The following is a 19,183-nucleotide window of genomic DNA, read 5'->3' on the forward strand; positions in this document are numbered from 1 at the left end:
CATCCACCCATCCATTCATCCATCCACCCACCCATCCATCCATCCATCCACCCACCCACCCATCCGTCCACCCATCCATCCATCCATCCATCCATCCATCCACCCATCCATTCATCCATCCACCCACCCACCCATCCATCCATCCATCCATCCACCCACCCATCCATCCATCCACCCACCCATCCATCCATCCACCCACCCATCCATCCATCCATCCACCCATCCATTCATCCATCCACCCACCCATCCATCTATCCATCCACCCATCCATTCACCCACCCATCCACCCACCCATCCATCCATCCACCCACCCATCCATCCATCCACCCACCCATCCATTCATCCATCCACCCACCCATCCATCCATCCACCCACCCATCCATTCACCCACCCATCCACCCACCCATCCATCCATCCACCCACCCATCCATCCATCCACCCACCCATCCATTCATCCATCCACCCACCCATCCATCCATCCACCCACCCATCCATCCACCCACCCATCCATTCACCCACCCATCCACCCACCCATCCATCCATCCACCCACCCATCCATCCATCCACCCACCCATCCATTCATCCATCCACCCACCCATCCATCCATCCACCTACCCATCCATTCATCCATCCACCCACCCATCCATCCATCCATCCACCCATCCATCCATCCATCCACCCATCCATCCACCTACCCATCCATCCATCCATCCTTCATCCATCCATCCATCCACCCATCATCTGTCTAACTAGCCATTCAGCCAGCCAACCAGCCAGTCATCCATCCGACTATCCAACCAAATGCTTATCATTATATAATCTGTCCTGACCTGGAAAGAGCAAACAGAAGATCATCATACTTTTTTTCTGGCACATCATGGATTTTAATTAGCTCCAAATGCCCTGTCAAATGACTTTCCACAGACTTCATTGGATAGAAGAATGCATCATGCTTCCTGACATACCCCACCGGGCCAAAATCTTGTTTACAAACTAACCATTTTGAATGTTTACTATGTGACAGGTGATTTTACATCTGCTGTGTTGTTTGTTTTGATTACAAAAAGAAGCTACAGGTGTGGTGTGAATATTTCCTTTTCCAGCGGAGAAAATTTGAGACTGACATTAAGCTACTTGTCCAGGGTCATCTAGCTTGGAGAGAGGGGAATATACTGTAGTTCAAATTCCTGGGCCCTTTGCTCATTTCTTCCCGTTCCTCCTGCTGCCCATACAGGCCTTACCAACCTTTTGATAGGTATCCTCAGGGGGAAAAAAAAATGTTGGGTCTTTATGGAATTAAAGATGCCAAGGTATAGAAATATTAATTTCTCCCAGAGATTTCTGGGATTTCACCAGGTATATTGGAAGTGAAGAGCCAAATGCTTTGTTAAAGTTGCCAGAGATTTTTTTCCTCCACTATTAGTTGCCAGTGCTTGTCTCGAGTACATGAAACCAAAGACTTAACAATGTTTTTTCCTTTCTGTCACTCAGCGGCTTTAATTGAAAAAAAAAAAATCTTGGTTCTGTATGTCATGTATTTTGCATTTGTTGAATTTGACAGACATATAGACATGTAACATGGTATTTTATCAGTAGTATTGTTGTCAACATTTTGAGAAGCAGCCAGAAAATCCATTTATATACCCTGAGTAATTTTGGACTATGATGACAAACAAAGGGCCTGTCAATGTTGAGAAAAGATCTAAGCTCACATTTGCCTTGGGATTCATAACCTAGCAGGAGAAATTTACTTTGTGTGGGAAGTTGGGTGTATAAATCTTAGCTTAGTATCTAATTGCTTTATAAATTTTAGGAGATCCCTGTATTTGCCAGTGTGAACATTTATAGCAAAGTGATGTATTATTAGTGGCTTCTTAGGTTCTCTTCAGTGTTCCTTTGCTGTGAAGTCATGGGACTCATCCTCAAAAGCAAGAATGGAAAGTGTCGCCATAGAAACTTGGGAAATATTTGCATAGGAGAGTGCTTTCTCTTTTGTAGATAATTTAATGTCTTTATAAGATAAGAATAAATTGTGTTTACTTGTCTTAGTAGTTTTCTGGGCATGAATTGTCCATTTCATGGGGGAATTCATGAGTGTCCTTAAAGAACTTGGAAGGTATTCATCATTAAGAAGTGGTTTTCCCAACGTTCGAATTGTTGGCACGGGAAGAGGAACGTGAAAGGCCAAAAGGGTATTCCCTATGTGGCCTTCAGTTCTTCAGTTGAAGCAGTTGTAAGATGAAAACTCATTTAGCAGAACAGCATACGGGGCTGTGATTATGACCTGTGTGTTTTGTTATTTTTATTTAAAGTTTTCATTTAAATCCTGGTTAGTTGACATGCAGGGTTAGATAAGCCCACAGTGGAGTCAGCACTTCCATACCATGGTGGGGGCTCCTCACGACAGCTGCTCTCCGCCATCCCCATCCCCTGTGCTCCCCCATCCCCCACCCACCTCTCCACTGGTGACCAGCAGTGTGTTCTCTAGAACGAAGACTTTGTTTCTTGGTCTCTTTCTCTCTCTTGTTTTCCGTTTGCCTATTTGTTCTGTTTTTAAAATTCCACATGAGTGAAATCACAGTATTTGCCTTTCTCTGACTGACTGACTTCACTTAGCATTATACTCTCTAGCTCCATTCATGTCATTGCAAATGGCGAGATTCATCCTTTGTGATGACTGCGTAATATTCCATCACATATACCCGCCCCACCCTCTTCTTTATCCATTCATCAGTCCGTGGACACTCAGGCTATTTCCATCATTGGGCTGTTATTGACAATAATATGTAATAATTATTATATATCATTATAATACTTGTTACTTTGGGTTTGTGTAAATTAATTTCAAGACCCAGAGTCATTTAAAACTTACATGGTAGTACTCCTTCCTCAACTGAAATACAGGTGGGAATAAAATCTCATGCTTGCATAAAGATATTAGATGTTGTTCTTACTCCCGGGTGTTAAGTGGTGGGAGAGGGGGATTTGGAGGTGTGGGGGTGGAGGGGACAGATGTTTCTGGTGCACTGTGAGAGGAAGCCGTGTGACTCCCTAGCCTGCCTGCCTGGGCGACCCCATGGACCACCACCATTACAGAAACAAACCACGGCTCTGCCTGCAGTTTACTTAATCCTCCTACTTTTTCAAAGGACACAATCTTTCCCAACCATTCTGTACCAAGAGAGGTAGAAATGGGAAATAGAAAGTAGCTCTTTTTTAGAACCTCAGAGAAAAGGAGCTGCTTTGATGCCATCCATCAGAGAGGCTTAATTAAGGTCACTGTGCCTTTTCATTTCTGGCCCAGATTGGAGAACATAGGTCAGGGCTTTTCATCCAGGGCTCCCAGGGTGTTGGTGGGGAGCGCAGGCTGGTGCTGGTGGTGTAGGTCGACTCCAGCGTCTGTGACGAATGCTGAGCGAGCAGGCCGTGGTGAGATGCCAGGTGATCAGGGAAGGGGGCCAGCAGCTGAGGTCCTTAGTGGTCCAGGCTTTCCCAAGACAGGTACAGTGCAGTGAGTCAGCTCTCCAAACGCCACCCAGTGCTCATCAGGACAGCTGCTCTCCTCCATCCCGTCACCTGTGTCCCCCTGCCCCACCCCCTCCCCACTGGTGACCCGCTGTGTGTACTCTGGAGTGAAGACTCTTGTTTTTGTTCTTTGCTTTTGTTTGCTTGTTTGTTTGTTTTTTGCTCGAGGGAACTTTAACTAAGGCAAGAAAGACCGCGCGGTGCGAGAATCAGGCAGAATGTTCTGTCCCAGCCATCTTGCCTTGTACCTGCAGGAGGAAGTCGTCAGGTCCGACTTCTCACTGGCATGATTTCAGGCATCGTTCCAGCCCCTTTGTCTTACACTAGTGAGTCAGAAGTCTGAGGTCAAGTGCTGTGTGGTTCAAGGTCACCCCACCGAAGCAGAACCGCAACTAGAACGCTGGCCTCTGGTCTGAGCTCCCAGCCCGAGTCTTCTCCTCCGACGCTACACTGACATTGCGGGTTGCACAGAGAAAGGGGGAAGAGGAATTGCGATGTTTTCATAAATTAAATCAGCTTTAAAAGTCAGGCAGATGTGGAGGAGCCCCTTTCCTTCTGCGTCAAACGGAAGGCAAACTGCACTCATGGCGGGATTTTCCTGCACACTGGCCTCCCCTGTGACCCACTGACATTGCCCTGAGTGCCCCGTCTTCAGGGTGCTGCTCTTCTAGATGTAGCGTGGCCCATCCCCGGGCGCTGTTCCCACCAGGGAGGTTTTAGTGGCTCCTTGAACACTGAACATCTGGGTCTATGTCTCTGCGGTTTCCCTGGTGCCTGGCACAGAGTAGATGCTCAGCAAATAGTTGTCAAATGGATCGACTGACTAAAAGGTTGGGTATGTCTGCAGGGAGGGCAGGAACCAGCCAAGTCCACCTTCCAGGAGCCAAATAATGGATGGGGCTTTGGAAGCCAACCTGGAGGGGAGGTCCTGGAGTGAAGACACCCCCCAGGATGGCCGGGGCTGGGCTGTCTGCTTTGCCCCTGATGGAGGTAGGGGGAGCTTTTGAAGACAGCGTCTGATCGAGCAGAGATGCTCTGCTGGTGAGTGCCCAGCAGAGCTCCGGGACCTACTCCTTGCATGGGAATATGGCCTGTGCATGTCCTGATCGTTTTTGTTCCTCTAGAAGAGTTCACCTGTGCCTCCAGCTAGAGGAAGCCGGCAGAGTAGGGAGGACAGGGACTTGGAGCCAAGGTCCAAGTTCGCTTCTCCTTGCACGTCTGCTCCTCGCTACAGAGCCCTGGGCAGTCCCTTGCCTTTTCTCCTCTGTGAAATGGGTCTAACTCTGTGTTTGCTGTGCTGCTGAGCGTTCCAGGTTTCCGCAAGCGATGGGCGTTTTCTGGGTATTCAGTCTGTAAGCAGAGTTTCATGGTTATATTTGGTTTCCTAAGAAATTTAAGTAGATCGTTGAGGTCAGGAGTTTTTTAGAGACCCCGCCTGCTTTCATATTTCTGGGTGCTCGGAAAGCAAGGTCTTACATGTTTTTGCAGAACCTAAGGACACGAAACTTTTTGAGGTCTTTCTCATCTCTAGATGCTTCTCCATATGTGTGTGTGTATGTATGTATGTGTGTGTGTGTATATATGTGTATATATCTGTGTGTGTGTGTGTGTGTGTGTATATATATATATATATATATATATATGTATTCTTTTTTTTGCCTTCGCCATCTTTATGTTAACATTCCCTTTTTCTTTTTCTTTGCCTGTTTCTGTTTCTTTTTCTTTTAGATAGTACCTTGAGTCAGGAAGTTTGTGAACTATGTCTTAGTGAAGAAACAGTCCAGAAATGAATTGTGTATCAGTTAGCGCAGGTGGGCGTAAAGAAATACCCATGACGGGGGGTTCAGACGACACAGGTGATGTTGTCACAGTTCTGGAGGATGGGGGACTCAGATGAGGGTGTCAGTAGGGTTGAGTTCTCGGGAGAGCCCGCTTCCTGCTTGGTGGACGGTGTCTTTTATGTGCACACGAGGGGAGAGAGACCGAGAGGTCTGGGGTCTCTTTATAAGGGCACTAATCCCAGGATGGGGACCCCACCCTTGTGATCCCATCTAGCACTGATTACCCTCCCCCCAAAGTCCCCATCTCCAGATAGTACCCCTTTGGGCTTTAGAGCTTCAGCATATTACTTGTGGGGAGACATGAACATTTCCGTTCCTAGCCTTCCCACCATCTGTTAACAACCATAGACCAGCCTTTGCTCACCGGGGAGAGAAGGAGGGAGTGGTCCGTGTAGGGTGCCTGAACAAAGGGGATCGCCCCTCCAGGCTTCATTTAGTCTGAGGCTGCGAGCTGGTGGTCTCAGGCCCCTGTCCTGCTCTCTGCAGCTCTCACCTTTGCAAGAGCCCTCCAAATGCTCACTCAGAGGGGGAATCGCCCCATGCTCACCGAGGCTTCTAGTTAAAGACGGATCGGGGCCGATTTTAATTGCTTATTACTTGCCCACAAACAGAAATCAACATGATACACTCTATTAAATTACCTGCGACCCAATCATTTTAAGAAAATGGTTTATGTTCTTTTAATGGCGCTGTTTATTGTCCATAAACTTGCCGGTGTAACCAGGCGCCTCTCTGGCTAATGAAATGCACACATGGAATGTTGTTCTCCGCTTATTGGAAACATTAGGTGTTTAGCTTTCGCAGGTGCCCGAGTGTCCTGAAAAACCTGCATTTGATTTTCACCTTCTAGGAGAGGGGGGCCTTGCTGTGGGGATGCATTCATTATCAGGGCTTTATGGCCCCAGAAAGAAGACAGAGGATCTTAAAGATTGTAGGACAGAGATCCAAATCCTGTGGAACCTGGGCTCCTTGGTCTGTTCAGGCTGCTCCAGGGAATCGATAGCACAGACCTGGCGGCTTCTGACCAGCGGCATTTCTCCCTCATGCAGCTGTGGAGCCTGGAGATCTGAGATGCGGGCTCCCACAGATCCGATGTCTGCTGAGGGCCCGGCTGGCTTCCTGGGCCCTACAGGGCCGCCTTCTTGCAGTGTCTTCACATGGCGGGGGGCAAGGGGACTCTCTGTGCTCTCCTTTGTAAGGGCAGTAATCCTATCATGGGGGCTCCCCGCTCATGACCTCCCAAAGCCCCCCGCTCCTAAGCATCACTTTGGGGCTTAGGATTTCAACTTAATGACCTTGGGGGGACAACAGTGTTCATCTGTAGCCCCGAGCTTCTGGTTTGCTGGGAGGGAGATAGCACCTGGAGGATGGGGGCTCGCCTTTCGGGGGTGATACAGAGGACCCCCAGGCCTGCTCTGCCAGGTGCTTGTAGACACAGGTGTCAGGAAGGGCAGCGAGTGTCCCTACGGGGCTCTGTATGTCACTGAGTCACCTGGCTCGGTTCTGGGAGTCCGGCTCCAGCTCTGGCCAGCTGGTCTTGCTTTCGCTCTGGTCTTGCGTAGTTTTCGTGGACCACCCTTCTCTTGGCCTCCTCTCTGTCTCAGGGGCTCCCCTGCCCCCAGACCGCCGGAATTCAGCACCAGCTCTGTGCACCTTCTCCGGCCTTGACCCACCTTTCCTGTCTTGTCCTTGGCCATCGTCCTTTCTCGTGGCTGGCTTCCCCTTTTGCTACCACGCCAGGGCTGAACTCCCCGGTGAACAGCTTCCAGCTTCCTGGGAAGGTGAGTTTGTTCTCACCTGCCTGGGAACTCTAGGCTCTCGGGCGTTGTTTCTGTCCTGAGCCCAGGCTCTTGTGACCTGCTGCCCTCGGGGTGACAGGGCTTTGCCTCCTCGAGCCCTCCACTGAGATTCTGGTCCAGGGCCTCTGAGCTGAACCTCCCCCCCCCCCAAATACTCCTGGGACAATTTGTGAACAGGTCCCTCTCCCTCCTTTGTGGGACCCTGTGATCAGAGATTTCTCCCTCGGCACCCCTGCCCCGCTGTGGGTGTCAGAGGGACCATTCATCCATTTTCTGTACAGCTGTTAACTGGGGCCTCACTGGGTTCCCCCAAATATGTCAGAAACTACTGAGAGAAATCACATGCTATTCTTGTTCTGATACAGAAATGCCAAATTGGAAAAGAAAAAAATTCCCCCGAGGTAGAAGAGTGCAAGTAAAAGGTTGAAAAGCATCATAGACGACATCCGCAGTAGAGCCTCCCTTGTCATTAATAACCCTTTACAGGACTTTGCATAGCTGGCCACAGGCAGCAGGGGGCTGCGCCTTGATTACCTGACTCCTTCCAGCAGAATCTCTCTGTATCATAATTACGGGGGTCTGGAAAGACTCCCTAAACTGCTTGGAATATAGGAGCTTCAGGCTCAAGGTGAGTTCGGAAGCCGTGGGCATCAGAATATATGGCTGCGTGCTGAAAAGCAGACATGCAAGAAATTAAAAATATAGCCCCAGAGGTTTAATGTTGCCTTTTAACTGTGGTTAAATTCATATTCATGTCCTGACTGTCTGTCTGAAAGAGTCTGGGTTGATAAAGGGAAGGTATAAACATATCTCCTTCAAGTGAGTGCTTCTGCAAATCCTATTTTGATAAGGTCTTAAATCCGTTGAGATCAGATCATAAAATCCCCTGCAGTCTCAGCAGGCAATGGAAACAGGGCCCCACAATTTTTTTTCTTTCCGTTTTGCATTCAGCCAGAGTAACCTCCCTCCGTCAATCCCTCTGCCCGCCCCCCTCTCCCTGCACCCCACCGCCTGGGTCGGGTTGGGGGGGGGGCTGGGAAATAGGGACAACATGTGGCGTGTTAGCAACATTTCAAGTGTAAATATTAAACCTGGTTGGTAAATTTTAATTTACCTTTTAATAATTTTCTGGCTTACGTGGGCTATTTTTAGCCTATGAGCACTCAGAGATTTAGTGAGAAACAGGCCGTGATCACTGAAAATGCCAGACGAGAGTCGTTTCTAGCTTAGAAGTTTATCCACTAATAAGTTCTTCATCAGGGGATATTGCTTCCCAGGTGATGCGTGGAGTTTGGGGCCGTGGACAACTGAAGATGGGGCTGATGTGGTTTATGCCAATAAGTTACTGACGGAAGCCCCCAGAATGCACGCACATGTTCCCGGAAGGGCCCCATGAACTTTCTTCTTCATTTCTGATCGCAGAGTCTCAACTTGCTCTTTCCCATCAGAAAACCCTGTCCGCAGGCGGCCTTTCACGGGGCGGGGTGCGAATCCTCGCGGTCGGCGACAGTGCCGAGCGACTCTGAGAACTCAGAAGATAAAATTCAAGGGAGAACCCTCCCCGCAGAACATTGTGGTCCTTAAACGCTTATGTGGTTTGCTGTTGATACAGAAATCTATCCTTTGAAGATGGCATCTGAGTGGAAATGTGCTCTGGAAAAATCTCTCGCTGATGCCGCCCAGTTTCCTCTTCCGATGGAAGTATTTAAGGTAAGATGTTAGCTCCTGGCGACTCCTCCTCTTCTCCACAGTCCCCGTTCTCCCGTGGAAAGTGTCTCGCAGCCCGTCCTTTCCTGCTGTCGGGACAGCTACCGGCCCACTCGCGCTGCACATGTTTAAAATGTTCTCTCTGTGCTGTTGCTCTGTTTTGTCATGTCCACGAGTTCCTCCTGTCACAGGATCCTGACGAATGCGTGGCTTCACCATTTTTCTGCACGTTGTATTATTACAGAATAATAACACCCCCTTTGCACTCCCTCACCCCTTACGAAGGGAACAGGACATGTAGCAAGTCTATTCCGGGTACTGGTTTGGTATAAATAATAGAAAATGATGCTCCTCTTGATGGTTCGGTTTCCTGGATGGCCCGAGAAGCTGGTGTGAGTATGTCATGGGTTGTAGGCCTGGGGAGGCGCCAACAGAAAGGGGGGGACACAGCTGAAACAGATCACCGGGTTCTTAACACTTGAAAATGATGCCGTGGGCAGGGATGATCCTTGCGGCCCAGAGGGAGTCCCGAAATGTCCTCTGCCTCCCTGGACCCTGAGTCCTTGGGCCTTTCAATCGGGGTTGCTGTCGGCTGACGGAAAGTGGCTTTCTAGGCCCGAGGGGGCCTGTTTCCACCCCATATGTCCCCATGGGGACCGAAATGCCGATGGTGTGATGTGCCACGGGGAGCAAGAGTTTAGGGTCTGGGCGCAGACATGGGCTTCCTGAATTTCAGTTACCCTGAAGATCCCTCAGATTTGAAGCCCGTCACGGCAAATTGTCAACTTTCTCGAGCTGCATTGTCCTTGTTTGCAAGATTGGACTTAAAAAGATGGTTTTTGCAACTGGGGATAAAATCATGTTCTGAAGTTACCAAGTAGATGAATTTTACAGCATTTTGACCCTCCTGAATTTGAGGAACAGCCTAGAGGGGACGGGCTGCTAGGGGTAGTGATCGCCGGCAATGCCACGAAGAAGGATCTTTCCTACCTTTCTTGCTTTCCTGATAACACCCTCCCCTGGAAAAGATAAAAATAATAAAACCAGCTTTCAGTTTTCCATAACCTACTCAGTTCCACGGTGTCTGTGTGTCCCCCCCCCCCCCCCGCCGGGGACCCCGACAGTTGGGGTCCACTCTCTCCGTGGTGGCCTTCGTAGTATTTTAAGTGTGTACACCAGATTATGTCCCTCACTCTCGAAACAATAGATTTTCTTTGGAAGGATATTCTGTGAGCAGCTCGAAAAGTGACAGATGAAAGCGTAAATTCGTGCCTCTTGTCTAGACCTGGAAGTTGCCCCCAGAAGCATGTCTGTTCTGATGTGCTCTCCTGCCCCTGTGAGGGGACCCTGCACCCTCACTTTTGTGGGGATCACCTCTCTGCTTCTCTTTGTACTGTTATGGCCGGTGTCTGTCCTCCTAAGTGTTGCGTATTTGCTTTTCACAACGAAAGAAGCAGGTATAAGCCTAGTTACTTCAGAAGAGGTTTTTTCCTGGGGTGCCTGGCTGGCTCCGTCAGTGGAGCATCTGACTCTTGATCTCTGGGTTGTGGGTTCGAGCCCCACACTGGGTGTAGAGATGACTTAGGAAAAAAAATCTTAAAAAAGAAAAAAAAAAGGAGGAAGAGGCCTTGTCCCACTCTTTGGAGGCAAAAATAGCTGTGCGATGTTTGGGTAATAAGCGGGCTTTGCTTTTCCTCAGTTGACTAGAGTTAGCCAAATCATGAGCTGGTCTTAAGAGAATTAGGGTTCATCAGAGTTGACCTGTCTGTCGGAGCTGCAGCCTGAACTCCAGATACTGGACAGCCTGAGAAATACAGGTAGGAACCAGTTGGTTCCTGCTATTTTCTGCTTTCATAGCTTCCTCTGTTCCAGGAGTAGGCACCATCTTCTGTGGAGTGTTCTCCTCGGCTCCAGGAGGCTGGGCCTAGAGCAGGGACTGGGACCTTGTCTGGTATTTGATCAGAACGAGACAAATACTGGCCACAGTCTCCGTCGGCTTTGCCTTGTTGTTCTCCCCTCAGGTCATGAAGATGTACAGGCGGAAGCCATCTTCAAGATGGCAGCCTCCAAGATCCTTCTCATGTTGAGCGACTGAGACTGTCTTGTTCTCTCTTCATGCTTCACTGGTGGTTTGGGTAGAGAATTCTAGGCTCGCTGTCACTTTTCTCAAGAATTTGGAGGTGTCACTCCACATTTTTCCCTCCCTTCTCCGGACTCTTGCATCTTCCTCCATTGTTCTGTGGGTTGGCAGTGGATGGCCGTGGTTGGACATCAGTTTTCTCCCACAGTACTGACCACTCCGGTGTCTGTAGCTCAAGCCTTTAATTTGGGCATGTTTCTTTTTTAAAATGATGGCGTCCACCATCACTTTCTTGATCAGTGAGTATGTGACGTGCTATTCCTAGACTGGCTTTTTACTTCTTTTTTTTGTTTTTTTTCAAAATCTCAGTTCTGCTTTTCGTTTCCTTGTCTGTTGGCGTCACTACGAGAAGTTTTCTGAACTTATTTGTGTGGTTGTGTTTTTGCTGAATGCTGTTCGCAGCCTCCTCTTCTTACCACATGGACGCATGAGTTTATCTTGTTGGAATTACTGATTTTTGAAAGTCTTCTTTTTTTTTTCCCTGAATAACTTGTTCCCTCCATGTTGCTTTGGTTCCTGTTGTTCTTATTGGAGGCTGAAAATCCTTGCCCATGGCTGTTAAGTACTAGGTGGGGTTAGAAAGCTAAGGGCAGAGCTGGCCAGTGTAGACAGCCCTCAGAGAGCCACTTCTTTGTTAAGGTGGTGTTTCTTCTTTAGCTGATTTAGCCGGACTGTCCATGTCTTCTTGCCTAACTGAAGCTTCAGGAGGGCAAGGACTGCATCTTTCGTGATCAGTGTTGAATGCATTCAACAAGACTCCAAGGCAGCAGCCAGAAATCCTGTCAAATGTGTGATTTGTTTAGGTGTATTTAACTCATTGATGTAAAATATTTTGAGTTAATAGAGTTGTGGGTTACTGGATATACAGACTTACTGTTCAGAACCGGGAATACTACGACAGAAAAGGTAGAGCGGCTACTAATCCCAATACGGTTTTAATTAATAATTTACTAGTTCATTAAACATTATTGAACAGCTACTCTCTGTAAAAGGCTGTTGACGAGGTCTCGTCATTCATCTGCATTTTTCAAAATGTGACCTTCTTCCCTCACTTCTGGGTTTTCCTGTTAGAATTCTGACTGTTCTTTGGGCAGGCTGCTGAGAGTTCTCCTGGCACTCAGGGTTTCGTTCATAATCAGCAGTTGCTCTAAGAGTCGATACGGACTATTTCCTGGTTTTCGCAGGACAGATGCAACGGACGTGCCATAAATAAAAATGGGTCCGGTTGGAAAGTACGTGTTCTTAAAGCTCGTGAGGGACTTTGATGAATGTTCGCTCATTTCAATTCGGTGGGAAAGAAGTGGGCAGTTTCACTCTCTTAACCATAACCACGCATCGGAGCATTGGAGGGCGTGGACGTTTACACGCTGAATTTTGGAATTGTGAGAGCAACCACCATCCTGAGGCTGCTGTAATAAATTACCACAAACTGTGTGGCTCAGAGCAATGGGAATTTACCGGGTCATAGTTTTGGAGGCTAGAAGTGGAAATGGGACCGTCGGTAGGGCCATGCTCTCTCCCAAGCCTCCAAGGCAGAGGCCTTCCAGGGAGTGTGTCCTGGTTCTGGTGGTGGCCCACTGTCCTTAGGATCTCTTGGGTTGTGGCAGCTTACTTCCAGTCTCTGCCTCCGTGTGGTCTTCTCTCTGCTCTTTGCCTGTCCCAGTTTCCCTCTGCTTATGGGGACAGCCGTCATTGGCTGTGGCCTGTGCTTGTGCTGGTAGACCTCAGTTTAACTCCCCTGCACCTGCAAAGGCCTTGTTTCTCAGTAAGGTCCCATTCCCAGGTTCTGGGTGGATGCGAATGTTTAGGGGACGTTATGCAACTCAGTACAACCGCATTTCCTGAATGTCCAGTAATCTTAAGAAATACTATAATAGTACTTTCTACTGAGTTATACTGCTTACACAGGAGTAATTAAGCTCAGAGAAATTGCATGGGGGCATGGGATGAGGTTCAGACCGTCTTAATAGTTGCTTCATGTTAATAAAAAAAAAACAAGGTTTTTTTTGTCTCAAATTTTTGGAAGTTTTTGAACAGCATTCTGCCGGGTACAAAAATAGAACTAAGGTGTTTTTTTTCTCCCCCCCCTCTGTTATCACTGTTTGATCATCACTGTTTCTCTGCAGGCAGACTTATTTCTATTATTTTCATTATGGTAAAAGGTATATATGCTTGGATTCAGCCACGAATCCCTCTAGATGTGTGTTGTTATGGAAAATTTCCACAGTGTCCAGCTGTTGGAATACAGATTTGCATGTTTAATGGCTGGAGGTGAGCAGTATTTCAAAGCAGTTCTTTTTTATTATTATTATTTTTACACAGTAGACAAAGTGGGTATTTTGGCAGAATGAATCTCATTAAGCTGTGGCGTTTGTCACTCTGGGGATGTGTTCACACATGTGCTTTGGTATCTGTGTATCTGTGTCTAGAAACACAGTCTGCTAGCGTTAACACGCAGGGTTCCTCAGCACGCAGGACTATGGACAGTAATGACGTAAAAACAAGCTCATCGTTAGTGTTCCTGCTGTGATTTACCCTTGACTTGAGAGAACACTTGGAATGGCTTTTGGGTGCCATGGTTTAGTGGGAATTCTGATTTCCCTAATGTAGAAAATGCAGATGATTTTCAGAAGTGTCCATTCATTTGAAAGAGAAGGACCTAGTGAAATGGATTCCAAACAAAGTGAAAGTGAAGAGAAAAATGCATTATAATGAAAAACAAATAATGGAAAGAAATTTTTTGTTTGTAAGCCAGCCTTGTTATTAAGGGACCTGATAGATTTGCTAAGACAATCCGTATATTACTACTTGTTTATGCCTGAAGAAAGGTAAGATTACAGAGGTGACCATGGTGCATATCAGCATGGCATCTCATGGCTTCCTTTCTCACTCATTAGGCAATCTTTGCAACCCATCGTTTGGTTGTTTACAAGTCCCACCATCCAAGTGATGAGACTAGGAGAAAGCGGCCAGCAATTTCTGTTCTGTTTCAGTTTTCAGTTGCACAGACTATCTGATGCATGGATTTGGGGGAATTCAGTTAAATCTTAAAAATGGAGCCTGGGGGGTGCCTGGGTGGCTCAGTTGGTTAAGCGGCTGCCTTTGGCTCAGCTCATGATTCCAGGGTCCTGGGATCAAGCCCCACATCAGGCTCCCTGCTTAGCGGAGAGCCTGCTTCTCTCTCTCCCTCTGCCTGCCTCTCTGCTTGCTTGTGCTCTCTCTCTCTCTCTCTGTCAAATAAAGGAATAAAATCCTTTTTTTTTTTTAAGATTTTATTTGTTTATTTGACAGACAGAAATCACAAGTAGGCAGAGAGACAGGCAGCGGGGGTTGGGGGGAGCAAGCTCCCCACTGAGCAGAGAGCCCAATGTGGAGCTTGATCCCAGGACCCTGAGATCATGACCTGAGCTGAAGGCAGAGGCTTTAACCCACTGAGCCACCCAGGTGATTCAATAAATAAAATCTTCAAAAAAAAAAAAAATGGAGTCTAGGGAGATGGGAAAAGGTGTGTAGCTCCCAATTAATGTAACATTCCATGTGCCAGACATTCAGAAACCTGCTCTAATCAAAGTTCCTTTTCATTCTCTGCAATTCTCATAAGCCATAGTCTACATTTCTAACTCCATTCATCTGCCAGTGCTAAGTTGTGGACATTTCAGTGATGACTCCCACATACATCAAAAGATCTACAGGTAAGAAGCCAGAGTCCCCAGTTTGCCAGTTAATTGAAATAAAGCATTTTTCCCTGAGGGAAATCTGATGTGTAGCTCAGGGAAAGAAAGCACGTACCCCATCGGACTTCATTCGTGACCACACCTTGTAATTGCAAGGAAAGAATGTTACTGGAAATGTCACTAAAACCCATTATCCATTTTTATCCCTTAAAGAAGTGAACTTGCTCAAATATCTTTTTTTCCCATTCCATTTGGAAAAAAAAGTTTAAAATCTCAAGTGTGTTGAAAATTCCAAGTAAGCTGTCTAGAGATTGGCGGTAGAGTGGCCGTAAGTCTAAGCCACAGAGACGAGCCCAGAACCGTGGCATCGTCCCCGAAGCCTGGCTCTTCTCCGTGCCTGCGTCAGGTCCCCAGCTCAACCCCAGGGTTAGTGAGCCCTAGGACTCCCAGAACTAAGAAGAGGTCACACTCATGGTTAGTCCATGACAGCAAAAGGCTGTAAAGCAAAATTAGCGGAAGGAAGAGCAGCCTGGTATGCACCCCGGAAACTGATGCGGAAGCCTCCAAGGGTCCTCTCCGGAGTGTCCAGAGACAACTCGGTGACAGCATGTGCTCACGGTTGTCTGCCAGGGGAGCTCACCAGAGGCCTGACCCGGGGTTTGATTGGGGGCTGGCCATGTAGGTACCCCCAGCCTAGCATGGGCCCGAGTCCTAGTCTCCCAGAAGGAAATTTAAATCCTACTGTTTGTGCAAGCAATCTTGGCACAATGGCCACTCTTGTAGGTGAGGGGAGCTTTGTATCAGTATAAAGTGCTGTTTACAAACCTCTTCCCAGAGGGCAGCCCAGGGCTAACCCTGCAAGGCCTGCGGTCTCTGGCCTGCTGTGCTGTTACTGCTCTTCTGCACACCTCTGTTCCATCTGTCGACAAAGCCTGGTGGCTCCAGGCTCACAGACCTCCCCGAGTTCAGTCACTCTCCTCTTGGTCCATCAGCCCAGCCGCCAGGACAATCTGCTGTCCCTCTGTCCTGGACTGCTGCGTGAGTTTCAGAACTCTGTCCCTGACTGCTGGCCATTGCTTCTCGTGGTCAGCGAGATTCTTTTCAGACAAAATTCAGATCCTGTGACTCTTCCTCTTGTAACTCTCCCGGGGCATCTGCTCTGGCTTGGGGCGTGCTGTCCCAGGTCCCACACGGTCCTGCTCCCTGTGGGCTCTCCCAGCCCGTCTGCTTGCTGCCCAAGGCCCTGCCGTGTGGCACCCCCGCTTCCGGCAGACACCTCCCCTCCCACGCAGAGCTGCTCCTGCTCTGGCCTTTGCTATCATGCTCTGTCACTGGGAACGTGGCCAGCCTCTTCCCTCACTGGGTTCAGGCCTCTGCTTACCATAAGCAGCAGCATCCCCCCCGCCCCCCCGCCACTGGTCCTCCTCCATCACCGTGCTTCTCGTAACACCTATCCCCACACGTGCACTATACTAATTTGCCTTTTCGGCTTTGGGTCTGTTTCCCCTAGCTGGAGTGTAAGCTCCGTCCTCCGGGCTATGAACGGTGCCTGGTGCAGCGTAAGTGCTCAGTAAAAATTCTTGAATGGTTTTAGTGAAGAAGTCAGTACAGAGATTGACTCAGAAGAGTGGAGACTCCGAGGTCGCAAGTGTTAGTCCTTGGGGCGGACCCCGTGGGAGTGTGATGCGGTGAGCCGTGGTGGGTGGGCTGAGGAGCTGGTGTTTCCGTGACCAGCTCAGATGACCCGTGTCCGTCTGTGGCTGAGCGGAAACTGCCGAGAGCACCGAGGAGAATATTCGGGGTGCGTTGGAGTCGAGGAGATATCTCCGCGTCTGTGGGATCCCGTGGCTCGTGAGGTTGCCGTGCCCATGTGTGTGTCTTGCTGACGGGGATTGGATCACTAGGTTGTGTGTGGGCTTGTTTTCTTGTCAGAGTGTCTGGCCCTCCCTACCTCACCTTACAAAATCTCTTCGTAAGGTGCTGGGTGTCCTGTATCGTTGGCTCATGAAACAGATCGGTGTAGATAACCGGGAGCTTGAGGAATGTCCTCCACTGTCGTTGGCCAGTAGCTGGCCTGGACGGACTGTGCTCTGCCTTCTGGGTCTCCTTTGTTCCACCGTACGGCTTGTCGTTCCCAGTGTCCCATCCACGTTCCTCAGATACACACCAGAACCGCATAGATGAGATGTGTTTGGGTGAGGACAGCCGATAATTCTGGATTATTCTGTTTTTATCAGAAGCCGGGGAGAGATGTGTTTTCCTTTTTCTTTTTCTTTTTTTAAAGATTTTTATTTATTTGAGAGAGAGAGGGCGAGAGGAGCAGGTCAGAGGGAGAAGCAGACTCTCCATGGACCTGGGAGCCCGATGCGGGACTCGATCCTAGAACTCCGGGATCATGACCTGAGCCAAAGGCAGTCGCCCAACCAACTGAGCCACCCAGGCACCCAAGATGTGTTTTTCAATGGGATAGGAACGCCCAAAACTCCAGCCACAATCCGTCCCCTTATTGCCAGTTCCCGATCGGTATCTGTGGCTGCTGTGGAGGCTTGGGAAGCTGAGGTCGTGGTGGCTGCTGCTTTTCCTTCATCAGGACCCACAGCAGATTAGAAGAGAGTCCTCGGTCCGGTGCTTGGGAAAAACACCAGGTCTCCTGGTGTCTGGTGTCTGTTGTCTTTGACAGAAGCCTCGGTTAAAAGGATCCCAGCCTCCGTGTACACAACTGATTTTCCTCAAAGGACGCCCTCGCACGCGTTCATAAAGGGCTCTCGAAATGGCCACGTGGCAAGCCGGGTGGCTTTGGTCCCATCTCAAGCGGTGCCTATCGCGATTTGTTTTGGCTCGCTCCCTCTGGCGGTTAGCGCTGAGCCAAGAGAGGTGCCACCCGTAGCCACGGTTAGTAGTCGTGTTTCCAGCATGAGCAAACGGACCAAGAGACGGAGACATTCCAGGCACGTACCGCCCTCCCCGCGAAGAGCATCGGGCGCGCTCCTGCTGCCGTGAAGACCCCCCCCCCCCCGCCCCCGGCCTGCGATTTCTTCCGCTCCCTTCAGCTTGTGAGCAATGTAGGTGTCGGTGTGAATGTCGATTTAACCCGTCGGACGGAAGCTCTTCTGTGTTTGAGGTTCGGAGACGGAGGTGAGAGGCCGGAGAGAGAAGACGAAGCGTGGCGACGGGAGGAGAGCTTGCTCTTCTTCCCTCTGCTGCCCCCGAAGGGGTGGGAAGGCCTGGGAGCCGTTCCCTGATGGTGGATGGCGATGTGGTTTCTATGGTGACTGATTTCTTTTCCTCTCCTTCCGCGGCTAAATCCAGCACCAACAACAAAAACCCCTCACAGCTAAGTTTGGCCTTCGGGGGGACACTTAGATTCTCACCCAAATCTGCTGCAGGCCCCCCTGTGTGGGGCCAACTCTTCATTTCGTGGGCATGACGTTCCCTGTCCCGCGTGGCACGGTGTCTATACCAGACAGTTTCGCAACGAAAGGGTCTCATCAAGTTAAACTCAAATGCTCTTTTTCAAGAAGGGCTGTTTTCGACGGGGTAGGGGGTCATTTTGGCGTCAGAGGGGCGGCTCACCCCCTGGGGTCCTACCCGTCCTGGGCTCACCGCACAGCTGCGTGGGAAGGCTCTGCCTGGCACGTGCAGCGCCCCTCTGAAGCCGTTCCTGTGGCGTTCAAGATTTTGGAGAGGTGTTTGAAGCCGAGCCTCTGCGGGGTGCTGGACGGCGGGGAAGGTCAGGCCTTCCTGATGTGTAGAGACGCGCGGGAGGGTCCGTTGGCGGCGGTTCCTCGTGTGCTCCGGGTTCATGGCCCGTGGTGGGTGAATTGTGTAACGGCAAGAGGACGATGGGGGCCGCCTCGTTTATTATGAGCGTAGAAGACAGTCTTGGGAGAGAGACACGCTGAAGAGGGCAACTTTGGCCAGATGATGAAGGTAACTGCAAACACCACAGAGTCTGCGTCTTCGGAGTTGGGGCTAACCACGGCGCGCAGGCGGGGGCCCAGATGCTGCTGCCTGCGGTCGGCCTGGTAGCGCTCGCTGTTCGCTCTGCACAGCAAGATTTTAAGAAGAGAGTCAGCTTTCCCTTATCTGCTGCCTGAGTTCTCATTCCCAGATGGCTTCTTTTGGCCGCTGATGAGTCTCGCTCCCGCCAGTCACTGCGGTTTCGGGGAAGGCAGGATGACACGAGCGTGGACTCGGCGTGATTGGGGTTGGGGCGTGGGGCAGGGGCGCAGCGGAGCTGTCTGAGACAGAAACATTGCAAAGTGATTGTCACGTCGTATTTTTATTTTGTTCAGATTTTCCGTGCCCCTCTCCGTTAATCAGAACAATGAAGAAGTGATTCTACTCGTTTTTCTACAAGGGACTTGGTAATGGGGCACAATAAAATTGTATAGAGGCTGTGTTTTTCCACTAAAAACACACAGAGATCCTTTGTAGGTTAGGTTGGACCTTTTTTTTATTTTTTAATATTTTGAATTTGTTGACTGAGAGAGAAAG

General features: G+C 49.3%; 1 protein-coding gene across 2 annotated transcripts in view; it reads left to right on the forward strand.

Moving 5' to 3' along the window:
• SFMBT2 (Scm like with four mbt domains 2) overlaps window positions 1-19,183 on the forward strand; it is a 222,691-nt gene that overhangs the window by 109,008 nt on the left and 94,500 nt on the right. For both annotated transcript variants that reach the window (XM_032349795.1, XM_032349796.1), the window contains exon 7: window positions 8,778-8,875. In XM_032349795.1, coding sequence (XP_032205686.1) covers window positions 8,778-8,875 — 98 coding nt within the window. The remainder of the gene's footprint in view (window positions 1-8,777; window positions 8,876-19,183) is intronic.

The sequence above is a fragment of the Mustela erminea genome, chromosome 6 (genome assembly GCF_009829155.1).
Source record: "Mustela erminea isolate mMusErm1 chromosome 6, mMusErm1.Pri, whole genome shotgun sequence".
In the NCBI taxonomy this organism is placed as follows: domain Eukaryota; kingdom Metazoa; phylum Chordata; class Mammalia; order Carnivora; family Mustelidae; genus Mustela; species Mustela erminea.